Below are 12850 nucleotides of genomic sequence, written 5' to 3' on the forward strand. Positions count from 1 at the left end.
TCATTTTGTATGGTTTCCAATGTGTAATGTCATTCGCATATTGCTACAACAATTCATGCTTACAGTTAAAACAAAAAGTCTCAATCTATTACATTACAGTAAAGTGGGAAGTATATTTTATTAATCTTTTATTAAATTATGTGATATTAAACAGATTTCAGTAACACCCAAACAATTAATCAGTTCTCCTCTTCTTCATACCGGTTAATGGTTTTGTTGGTTTCACTGCTTTATGGAATCACGGTGTGGACTGCCTTTGGTATGGTATTTGCAAAGTACTTCCGATCAGTAACTTAATGGGTTTATTTTCAATAAGTGGGAATTCCCGGCAAGGGAGATTGTTAAAGCACACCAAGCAGACGTGCCGGCAGCGGAGGTTGTTTACGCGCATCGCCGCTGCCGGTGAACGTCTGCGCGATGCACTTAGACAATCTCTCGTGCCGGCACCCCCCACGTGGAAAGTGCCGGCAGGGGAGGCTGTCTGAGCGTATCGGAGAGTAGGATGCAGGTCCCCTGCACCGCTGCGGGGGATCTGTATCCTAACCCTGCTGCCTGCCCGGCGCCCGGAACTGCATTCCTGCGCTAAACCCCGAATATAGGCCGCACCCCCACTTTAAAGACTTAAAGTGGGGGGGGAAAGTGCGGCCTATATTCGGGCAAATACGGTATACATATATATATATATATATATAGTGAGCTTTGATTGCTATGTTCCTCACTATTAAATATAATTGCATATATCAGGAGAAGTCAGATGTTATGATAACTATAAATAAACTAAAATGAGAAAAGCATTTTGAAGCAGTAAATTCCATCGGAACTGAGATGGGGGATGTGGTAAAAGGTCATATTTCATTAGAGACAGTGTACAGAATAATAGTGAACCACTTCATGATTATCAAGTGCATAGACAGCAATTATCAATAAATACAGGCTATTTTTTTGTCCTAGTTTTTTTTTTTTTATATGTATACTAAAAATACACAATGAAGATAAAATATTTTATTGATTATTTTGATGACAGACTGAAAATTAAACCAAATAGTAGTGTTATTACTATGTATAGTATATATGTTATTATATGTTTTACTACAGAAAGCGCATAAGACAATGTATTTGTAAAGCTCTACACACTGTATTAATGTCACAGACCAAATTCTTGTGTTGGTCTTGACAACTGTCAGATGTGGGGGAATAGAAAACATACATTTTATGACATCTCTGGGGCTTTCACTTCAGCTATAGAGTGAGATAGGCATGAACATGTAAGGAGGTAGTTATGTAGAATGTAATTAGGAATTAGAATTTCCTAGAAGAAAACTTATCTATATATGTATAAATGTGTCAGTGTCCCAGCACATTACATTACCATTCAAATGTTTGGGGTCACTTAGCTGTTTTCAATGAAAACAAGCACATTTCTAGTTTTCTAATTATGAATTAGTCTTTTAAACTTAAACTTGGATTAGCGATCACAACTTGCCACTGGAACTTGGGAGTGATGGGAGTGATAAAGAGCCCATGTACGCCAATGAAGATATTCCAATAAAAATCACTTGTTTCCTGCTACAATAGTCATTTACAACATTAACAACATCTAACACAGTATTTCTGGCCCATTTCATGTTATTTTAATGGACACAATTATAAATATTCAGCCACACCCATTACTAACAGGTGTATAAAATCAAGCACATAGGCAGCCATCTCCATAGACAAACATTGGCAGTAGAATGGGTCGTACTGAGGAGCTCAGCACAGACATCAATAATATCTACGTAATGGAAAAGTCAAGGTTATTGTCAGCTCTTCTGTTTATGGCATCTATCTTATAATTACAAAATCAAATGATGTCTTTTGCTTCTATTGCCAGTTATGTCATCAGAGATATTTCTCATGGTTGTCTCTGTGCTAGAAATGTGCTGTGAAATTTAACCCCTTAACGACAATTGCCGGTCCTGGCACGACACGGAAAAGCATGTGCTTTACGACAATTGACGTGCCAGGACCGGCACGTCTTTAAACGGGTGCAGAAAGCGATCTGTTTTCGCTTTCTGCACCCAAAAAACGTTGCTGAATGCCTCGACCTCGAGGCATTCAGCAACGCCGCGATCGGAACGAAGGGGCCATCTCTGGCCCCTCCACGGGGCGTCAACATCCGCCATACTTTGTATGGCGGCGGACGCCCGTTTTAAAAGCATTTAGGAGGCGATCGACGATCGCCTCCTAAACTTAAATGGTGTCGCTGGAATGCCTCAATCAGGAGGCATCCAGCGACACCAAACACTTACCTTTCGATGGGCTGTGACCGCTCCGGAGAGCGGCCACAGCCGCAGCTGCCAGTGATCTTCGCCATCAAGCAAGATGGCCGCTGCCCTGTAACAGGAACCAACAAATTTTAAAAGTTCGCTAGATGGTCCAGACCATCTAGAGAACTTTGGCTCCACTTGCAGGTTGAATACAGGTACTGCATTCACCATGCAAGTCAATGGAACCCAGCTTTCTAATCACAGTGTGATTAGTAAAAATAAATTAAAAACTAAAATAAAATTAATAATAATTAGAAAAAAAATAGTAAAAAACTAGTAAAATGTAAAAATCATTTCCCACTGATGTCACTATCAGGGGAACCTCCAAGTTGAAAAAAAATGTTAAAATTTTTTTTTTAAAAAGACAACAAAAAATATATATATATAAAAAATATATTTTTGTGAGCAAGTCCTAAAATTAGCATATTAGCTTAAAACAATTCTCGCATGGAAAGAGTTAAAATACTGGCATATTAAATGCCCGTGGGGTGTCTACTTTTAAAAAAGGTATGATTTGATGGGGTAAATTGAATTGGCCAGGTTCAACAACGTCCCAATTAACACCGGGGGAAGGATGGCCACACACCTAATTTCCAATTAGAAAAATGCACACGTACCAAATGTGGCCTTTTAGTTCCCACAAAAATGACAAACCCATGCATGTGGGGTATCACTGCACTCAGGAGATGTTGCTGAACACATTATGGGGTGTCGTGTGACAGCGGCATATACCAGGAGCTGTATATTCATACATAAAGTAGGTGTGTGTGGGAAAAATACACACACAAAAATACTACTGCAAACTTTGAAAACATGCTGGTGGTAAAATGTGTGCATGCAAAGAGTTAAAATACCAGCATTTAAAATACCCTGTGGTGTCTAGTTTTGAAAAATATATGGTTTTGTTGGGCACACTGAAATGGCCCGGCTCAAAGATGTACCAAATAGGGCATGGGCAGTGAATCCCCAAATGCCAAAGTTCAACATTGAAAAATGCGCATGCCCCAAATGTGGCCCTTTTGCCCCCAAACAGCCAGGCCAAATCATTCATGTGAGGTATCGCTGTACTCAGGAGATGTTGCTGAACACATATTGGGGTGTTTTGTGATAGTGACATATACGAGAACCTTTTAATTCATACCTGAAGTAAAATGTGTGTGACAAAACAAATGCAAAAAAATGACTACCACAAAGTTTGACAAAAACTGGTGGTAGATATGGTGCATGGAAAGAGTTAAAATACTAGCATTTGGAATACCCTGGGCTGTCTAGTTTTCAAAAATATATGATTTGATGGGGTAAATTGCATTGGCCGGGTTCAAAGATACCCGAAATGGCACATGGGGGGAAGAATTACCAGATTTGGAAAAAATGGCTTTGAAATAGCAAAACGCTACCTGTACTTATTGCCCCATAATGGGTAGAAAAAAGCAAGCAGGTTTTTTCATTACCTTTTATAGATGAGTAAAAGATTTTTCAACTAAAAGTTAGAAACAGTCATTTTTTTTATAAAATTTTCACCATATTTTATACTTTTTTTAGTAGTAAATAATATGAAACAATGTCATCTAAAGAAAGCCCTTCTTGTCCTGAAAAAAACAATATCTAATGTGTGTGGGTTCAGTAAACGGGAAAGAAGAAAATTACAGCTAAACACAAGCAGCGCAGAAATGTTAAAAAGGCCATTGTCACGAAGGGTACAAAAAGTAAAATCAGCCTTTGTCACGAAGGGGTTAAATAGTGTAGGATGATGTAGCCAGGGTTTTAGATTGACTTCAAATACATTTAAGAAGAATTAAGATTAAACAGCTAGCAGGGCTGAGGCCTCAATAAAGGAAATATATGATTAAGTAGACAGGTCGTCTGGATTGTACTGATGTCTGTTTAAAGTATTGATATTGGAAAAACATGTCAGCACAGGTAGATCTACAATATAAATAAATAAATGCTTAGGCTCCTCATTGGTCTAAGCCAGCCATTGAGAGGGTATAAGAATTGTGAAACAGGTATTGTGAAGTATGTTATATTACTATGTATGGTTTTAAAACAAACTTTGATGATGTGTTCATTACGTACAATTGGGTCAACTTAATCTTTTCCCTTATTGATCAACAATTTTGTCACATATTTTCTCAGCACCTGCAGGGAGCCAAAGAGGAGGCAGATTTGCACCTGGCACGACCATACCTACGCGCCACTACCAGTGCTGATTAAAGAGCTAGGGTGCCTGGCTAACATACTTGCACATAACTTAAATGTTACTATAGCACATACAGCAGCCTCTAATGCTAGACAGTATTCAACTATACTGGCCAATGTTGTCATCAAAACCCATAGGTCAACAAAGCCCTGGCATTAAAATTCGACCTGACATAGTCATTGCAAAATCTATACCATATTCTAAGCATTTGGTGTCATAAAGAATTTGTGTTGCACTATATTTAATTATTCACTGCGGTCTCTGTCATTATTTCCTTACTACCAAGTAGCTAATGTCAAAGACCACTTTCATTTATCTTCATTTTCTTCTGTACAAAGAACAGCACTAAACAATAAATATTTTAAATTACCTAACTGTACAGCATTCTTTTGGATAGAAATACATTTTATCTATGACTTTTATAGAGGAAAAAAAAACATATGAAACATCCATTAGTGAATCAATGTAAACTTAGCTGGACAGAGAGAACCCTCAGACTTTATTCAAGATGACAATGAGTTACTGGCTATATTAAGCCTTATTAGAACTGGAAACTGCTTGTGTTGTAATCTGAGATAAACACTTAATAAATTGATTCAGAAAATATGTACCCTGGCCATTTCTTTCAATTACTGCCTGCCAAGAACTTAGAAACTGCATTACATTTTCTACCTACAGTACAATTTTTCTTTTGCAAAAGATGGCATTTTATCCATCTTAGCTTTGGCCACACTTCCTACCCTACCTGACAGCCCCACCAGAAGAAAGCATATTAAACTACACTGTAAGTACTTTAGTAAACATTCTTAAAAAAAATAAAATATATAAACAAAAACAAACCAGAAGCTGTCCCCTTTATCTATGTTCTGATAATTCTGGTCACTGATTGGCCGCTTGAAGCAGCAAATCAATCGCAGGAGAGAAAGCACGGGGCTCTGAACATACCAGCGCAGTGTGCCACGGTCTAAGTTATCAGTTTGAGGGAGAAATGATAAGCGATCTTCTAGATCTTATTGTGTTCTGCTGCTAGATCATCATGAGTGGGATCTTAGAACATTTTAGGCTCTAAGTTCTGTTACAAATGTGTATCCTAAGCCCTATAGTTACATTTAGACATCAATTCATATTCAGTTATCTTGATTGCATCAGCAGGTAAGATCAGACACGAAACTACATTCAGACGTAACCATGAATATCCTTTAAGTTACCATTAAAAATATAAAAAAAATTGGCAGTCTAGTATCTAATTACGTTGATTTGCATTTGTTACCTGTAGAAGTAAACAACATACTTACCTTTAGGAGAAGCTGAAACACACACACTCCCCTCTGATGGCAATCAATGGCAAGATGCTTGTGCTTAGGTTGTCTCACTAGATATATAGCAGGTGGAGATAAAAACCAACATCCCCCAAACCCAGAGATCAAAATCATTCTCAGAGGCTTCATAATAGGCTGCTGTACCTATAGACAAGGCAAGTTTAGAGAAGTCTCAGGTATAATGATGTCACACCTGTGACACCCTGACACCCTCTATCGAAGCCATAAGAAAGACAAAAATAGCTCTTTGCTTAACACTAGACAACCATGAACAAAGGTATAGGAAGTATTGAACAGGCAAAAGAGAATTGGGGACAGGTCACTGTTGCACCTGCTGCAGCCTATGTTGTTTATTGAATGGTCTTTAGGCAAGAATCCACAGTACAACTCTACATTGTACAGTATTCCTAAATCATTTATTACTGGAAATGCATTATTAACTATTTAGTGTGTTAATCTAAATTCCACATTCTCTCTTCAAACTTCAATAATAACCTGAATGAATATGAGTTATGAAAAAAATCCAATAAAATAAATCACTTAAAAAGATCCTCAAAGTACCAAATAACTAATGAGCTTTATGTAATATATATGCATCATGCAACACATTTCCAAATTATTACTTGTTCACATCTGTACAAAGTCAAAAAACGAGAAAATGTGGCACCTTTGAATGTTTTGTTCAGCATTTCAATTGTATAAACAAGTCATAAAATACACTTTCACAATCATGCATGTACATAGCCAGGAGATATTGCTTATACAAAAACGAATCGATTTCATCGCAAATTGTTATTTTGGACTTTCTACCTGCCTAAATTTTATCTAAAAATGAATAGTGTTTCCTAATTTATCATATAAACGTGTTTAGATATTAATATATATATATATATATATATATATATATATATATATATATATAAAGTCCAAAATTAACAATTGTACTCCAATCACCACTTTTTCTGCCCGGTGCCAAGTAGCTGTAACAGTAAATCATACAATATCCAACAATAGTTACCGGCACTCCAGGGACTTCTTTAAATAACTACTTGAGAAACTCCAGTTTTCCAATCAACGTTTCAGTCTATTTATTGTAGACTTTCATCAGGACAGTGACTGTTTAAGTAGTAGATGCCGTAGACCCCTAAAATATGCCTGCTCCCATGACAGCTGCCCCTTTGGCCCATCCAACCCTGTTGGAAACAAACTGCTGCAACACAAATATTGTGCACTATAGCTTTTATTTTACAATGACATATTCTTGTAATAGAAACATCATTACTAGCACCATTAGATGTCCAAACTATTTCCAAAACCAATTAATTATGTAAAAATGTTCTCCATTGATAATTTCTGTTAGTAAGACTTAATTGTCATGTGACACAAAAGCAGGCACTTATAGGCTGTTGCCATGGAAACTTAAAAATTCTTCTAATGTTTGTTCTTTTTATGTGATTAAACCTTAATAAGGAGGAATAAGACAACAAATCGACAAAGATGTATTTGCTTCACATAATGACATTGCAATTGATGTTTTGTCTAAGTGGAAAAACACCCTTAATTCTATAATTTAACATACAGATTTTTTTTCTACCCAGTCTAAAGAAAATACTCCGTAAGAATAAGAAGCTGCACATGCCAATAAGTGACAGCTTGTCCCTAATAACAAACAATAAAATATTTATTCTCGGGATAACAACCATTTGTTATGTTGGCAAAACAGTAGAAGGGCTTTTCTTGCTGCACTGAAGTCACAATTTGTTGTGCCTAAAATAGCCTTTTGTTATTCTGCTCAGTTCATTGCACGCGTAGAGCAACAATAAATGGTACCGTATTCCACCCCACATTCATTCTAGAACAAGAACCTTGGGACTATTAAAAACAAACATAAAATTTGGTATTTAAACTAATATAAAATGTATAATAAAGTCATTAGATTAACATAGAATTTTTGCAAAACAATCAAGGTTACCCACTTGATTTCCTTAGAACTAATTTACTTTGTATTGTTTATAAATTGTTCTTGAACTTTATGTCAGAATAAATTAATATTCCATTGATTTGTTCAAACCCATGAGTGTTGTCATGGCCGTTTCCCATATTTGCAGGTTCCATCTTAGGACATCCTACTACTGCATCTTGCCCCCCATTCCAGTCCATCACAATCCCCTCAGTCATACCTTTTTTGCTTAACAATATTACCTAGAACTGATAATGGATTCAAACAAGCATTTTTACCTACACACAGCTGTCTTCAACAAAACTGTTAAGTATTTTGTTTGAAAAAGCTTGATGACCCTTGAGTTAAAGTGCAGAGAGCATAACCCATAGTAACACACTTAGATATCTGGTGGTCACAAGACCTTCTAAATTGATTAAACAGTGACAGATGGTTATAGATCGGCTGCCCGGTATCTTGTGAGAAAACAAAGCAAGTATAATTGGGTTTTCAGCTTGCACCTTAGACACATTCAAATAAAGGACAATGAGAAAATATGGCGTAAAAGATGTTATTCACTAAAGTACTAATGATGTGTCTGTCCAGAACATGACATGGATTTCTGTTAGCGGTATATGGTACAAATATTGTGTACGTATGTAGCAAATAATCAAGAGAGTGGACATTATAAATACTCAATCATCAAACCAAAAAAATAATTAAATACATTTATCAAGCACCTGATAAACTTTACAAAGAGATGAGAAAACTTTGAATATAGCTTACAGCTATATACCAGTATGGATTTGTCGTGTCCCAGGCTGTGGGCATGGGAGTCAGTTTTTTATCTAGGTTGTATGCTGGCAAAGTACGAACATTATATCCCTTTCTGTCAGGACAAATTATGAAATGTGGCAGTGTTGTGATGTCTCAGCATCTCCATCAACATTGCAGTAAAATGTTAAGTCATTTTTCTCCTGTGTAATTCTTCGGACCCACCCTTATTGCAAAGGTTAAAAACTCACTTTTGGAACTCTTCTTGGTACAGCCTGTCAACAAATATTCCTATTGTTCTGTCGCCAATGATAGACATTATCCATAGTACATATGGGGCATCAGGGCCCTAAAGTGGCTAGGGGCTCTTTCAGACAGGTGTGCTTTTAAGTGTTTAAAGAGACAATATACATAAAACTCCTGACCCTAATATGCAGATATTTGTTGAAATTCACTCTATACAACACAAAATCCTTGCCAGGGCAGGACTAGCGGTAGTCAAATAGCGTATGTGCAGATTCACATAACATTTTTATACTTTCGCAGGGTGCAGCCACACGTATCCAGCCACTGGCCCTCCACTGCACTTCCTGATCAGTCTCTGGAGCGACACTTTTGGTGAGTATCAGGTTCTAATGGTCACTGGCCCACTAGACATTTGCCTGGTGTGCCAGATGGCCATTCCAGGCCTGAAACGTACCATTAGAAAGAAACAAGCCAATCAATATAATCATGCTTGCTGAGGTCAACCAGATTTGGATGAGGTAATAGCGGTAACTATGGTTAAGCAAGTCATCTTATGGGTGTAAAGTGGACTGATCTGATTAAGAGAGAATACTGGAGAAAGTGAAGAATAATGGAGCCAAGCACCGCCAGACACAGCCATGGAATATAAAAATCAAATAAATCTCATAAACAGTCATGGTCTGTGGCACAAGCCCTGAATCTTTTATAGACATGTACCTTTGTAAACATATCGGGTATATATTCTAGCTATTATTTAATTCTCATATGAACTTCATAATCGGAATCACATCTCATATAAAACAAGTCTGTCTCCTCCAGGCATCTTTGTGAAGACAAATGAAAGAAACAGTTCCTTCCATTACTGTGATAAGCTAAGCTATCAGTGAGATGGAAAACTAACCCAGTTTCCAGAATCTCAGCTGTCAGGGTTATGTGTAATTTATAGACACACATGTATATTCTGTATCTATTTGGGTTTGAACATACTATTAATCACAACAACAACTACAGAAACGATTCATTCTTGGCGTATTTTATAACACAAGAAGCAGATTCATTTAGCCTAGTATCTGATGACCACTGTTTCACTTTCAATTGTTTGGATGGTAGGTTAAATTTAACTTACCCAGGGAACAGATGTATTGTTTGTAATTTGTAATAATAATTAACTTTTTATAGTTGTGAACAATGTTAATATTTCACTTTCTATGGCCATCATCTGAAAATCTTCACAGCCAGACTGCACAAAGCATCGTAATATGCCTCCCTCAAACCAAATCCATTTAGCTTGGCATTATTTGGACAGAATGCGTTCTTTGGTTTAAATGAATTTGCCTTTAATCTCTCCGCTGAGCTTCCGGATAAATGCGGCAGGCTCTTAAAAAATTCCGGATATCAGTGTAATTGTACATTGATCTGTCTTCATGGCATTCAGCCAGAGGAAGTTGGCATCCAGAAAGATTCTGTTTTCTTATTTGAGGTTGTACAAATGAAATCAACAATTAGATTTGGATTTATCCAGAACTGGAATACTGGTTTGTGAATGAACGGAAATCAATTGGTACTGGTATGGAGTACTTGAAAAATACCATTGGTAGTCACATTTAACCCTTAATTCTTTAAAAGTAGAAATTTCTTTCCATAATAAATAAAACATTACCGCTATGAGATTTCGCCAATACCTGTGCCGGTGAACATTCTCATTTTCCCAATATATGTCACTGCTGATGCATGCACATCCCATTTTCTATTGTAAATCAGGTCATCTGTAAAGTTACAGGACTATGCCTAAAAAAACTGCCCACTCCTTGCTACAGCAGTAATGATACTTGCCGTTGACCCTTGGGTTACATAACCTGGCATCCCTTAGACAATGCATCTTTACAGCCAAATGTATTGGGGCAACACATTGTGCTGTGTGATAGATAGATAGATAGATAGATAGATAGATAGATAGATAGATCGGTCGATCTATTATTTGATTATGATTTAGTCTATTTAAGACACACACACAGGACATGCTATTAAAATAGTAAGCATCTATTAAAGACCTGCTATCTAATAAAAAAAATAATTTTTATGAGCAGATTAACTACTATTCATCAATATTAAAAAATAAATATGGTAATATATAAGCTTCTCAATTGACTTACCAGTCTTCCATATGTATATGGTTTGGCTTTCTGGTTCACCCTGCGAATCAGCTCTCCAGATCCCAGCAAGAACAACCACAATCACTCCAATACACCGAACAGGAACAACAGAAAATCCTGTGTGTCTCTCTGCCAGCCCCATGCCTTGCGAAAGGCAGATATATGTTTTACACCGTGAGAACACAATGAATAGCCCACTTCAAATTGTGCTTTTCTCCCCTGTTTTTCTTTTTAGGTAACAGGCAAGAGAAGCCTCTTTCCAGCTATTGTGCATGCCAGTCGAGAAGGAAAAACCATTTGACACCCAGGAACAATAGAGCCCAGGGCTCCTGCTTGTGCTGCTTCTGCATGTATTGAAGATGCTGTACCTCGCACTTCCCATTCACTGGCTAGTGGCAGTTTTCCATCAGCTAAAAGAGAGACAGCTGTCCACAGGGGGCTCCAGCTGACTGAGCAGGTTATCTTGGTCTGGGAGGTAGTGCGAATAAATTATACCAGCTGGAGAAAAGGGGGAAAAAAGAAAGAAACATTCTGAGAGAGGAAAAGAAAAAAAAAAAAACTCAGTTGCATATAATTGAAGACCCCAGATGCCTCTTATCTAAAACAATACGTCAAAAGAAAAGACAAGCATTATCAGTGAAGAATTAGGAGTTCAAGTGTTATTAATCCAGTTTAATGTAATTATATACACTTTCCTTTTACAAAGACCGTTGTTATTATAGTCACATAATTATGTACACATTGATTTCATTTCTAAAGAATACTGAATGGAGCTGTTATTGCCCGCAAAGACCTACAAATTATACAGTCTATTAAGACACGAAAAATGCCACACTTCAATGATGAGCTATATTTTAAAATGTAAGTTATATATTTTTTTTAAAAAACAAAAAGGCAAGTGGATTGTCTCATACTGATCACAATTAAATGTGAATGTTGTATAGTGATTAATATAACATTATCACATTTTCCACAATCTCCTTTTATTTCCCCCCCACTAAGTCTCTTAACCTATTCAGTGCCAAGAGAGTGATCAACACAATTAAATGAAATACGCATTCCTGTATGTCACTGAAGGGGTTACAAGATTTTTCTGCCTCTAAACATAGCAATAATGTTAGAACAGAATTAAAAAAATACATTTGAAGACATAGTTATCATTCATCATAAGCGACACTAACCCTATCAATCCATAACCTTGCACACATAACCAAAAACTGAGAGATGCATGTATGTGGTTCAGAGAAAACAGGTAATTTTGCTTTTCTAAGGTGGAAAACATTGAATTTGTCTGCTGAGACAGGTTGACCAGTTATGAAAAATGTATACTGAAGGACTGTTTCATTTCTAGTGTTTTCACTAAATAGTGCATTGCACTAAAAAAGGCCTAATTCTTCTTATGATCATTTACGTGTCGATGTGTTGTACAATGCTCTGCTCCAGTGCTCAAAAGGTTAAATATTCCCTGCGTTGTACCAGCCAGAAGATAATGAGCTGACATTGAGCTCAGGAACTCAGAACAATGCTATGTTTACAATAGAATTAAAGAATAATTGTGGGAAAGGAAATATTTAATAACTTAATAAGCATTTAAAACGTAGATTTGGAGGGCCCAAAAATAGAGAGTATCAAATAGCTTCAACAGCATTTGTGAGCTTAAAGTGATGAGGCACCTTTTATTGAAAAAATACATCAGTAATTTATTTTGGGATGGTTGTCATCCTGTGAAACCTGCACATATCATGCCTTTTCACATGTAATAGATGAGCAACAGCCTTGATCAAATAATTCCCAAGCACTATCCTGTTTAAATATTCTGAAATCAGGGCAAATTAGCAATGTTCAAGGTTGCAAACTTGCCTTTGTGTTTACTTTCCACTCTCTTATGCATTTAAGAGTGAATGAAAGGC

The 12850-nt window shown here is 36.8% G+C and overlaps 1 protein-coding gene across 1 annotated transcript in view; it reads right to left on the reverse strand.

Annotated features, from left to right (window-relative positions):
* LOC149282544 (thrombospondin type-1 domain-containing protein 7A-like) overlaps nucleotides 1–11082 on the reverse strand; it is a 105726-nt gene extending 94644 nt beyond the window's left edge. The window contains exon 1 of the mRNA XM_089498112.1: nucleotides 10941–11082. Within this exon, the coding sequence (XP_089354238.1) occupies nucleotides 10941–11082 (142 nt within the window). The remainder of the gene's footprint in view (nucleotides 1–10940) is intronic.
* Between the last annotated feature and the right edge of the window lie 1768 nt (nucleotides 11083–12850).

Source organism: Sceloporus occidentalis, unplaced genomic scaffold, assembly GCF_023333645.1.
Source record: "Sceloporus occidentalis isolate IW3139 unplaced genomic scaffold, rSceOcc1.0.p SCAF_113, whole genome shotgun sequence".
Classification (NCBI taxonomy): domain Eukaryota; kingdom Metazoa; phylum Chordata; class Lepidosauria; order Squamata; family Phrynosomatidae; genus Sceloporus; species Sceloporus occidentalis.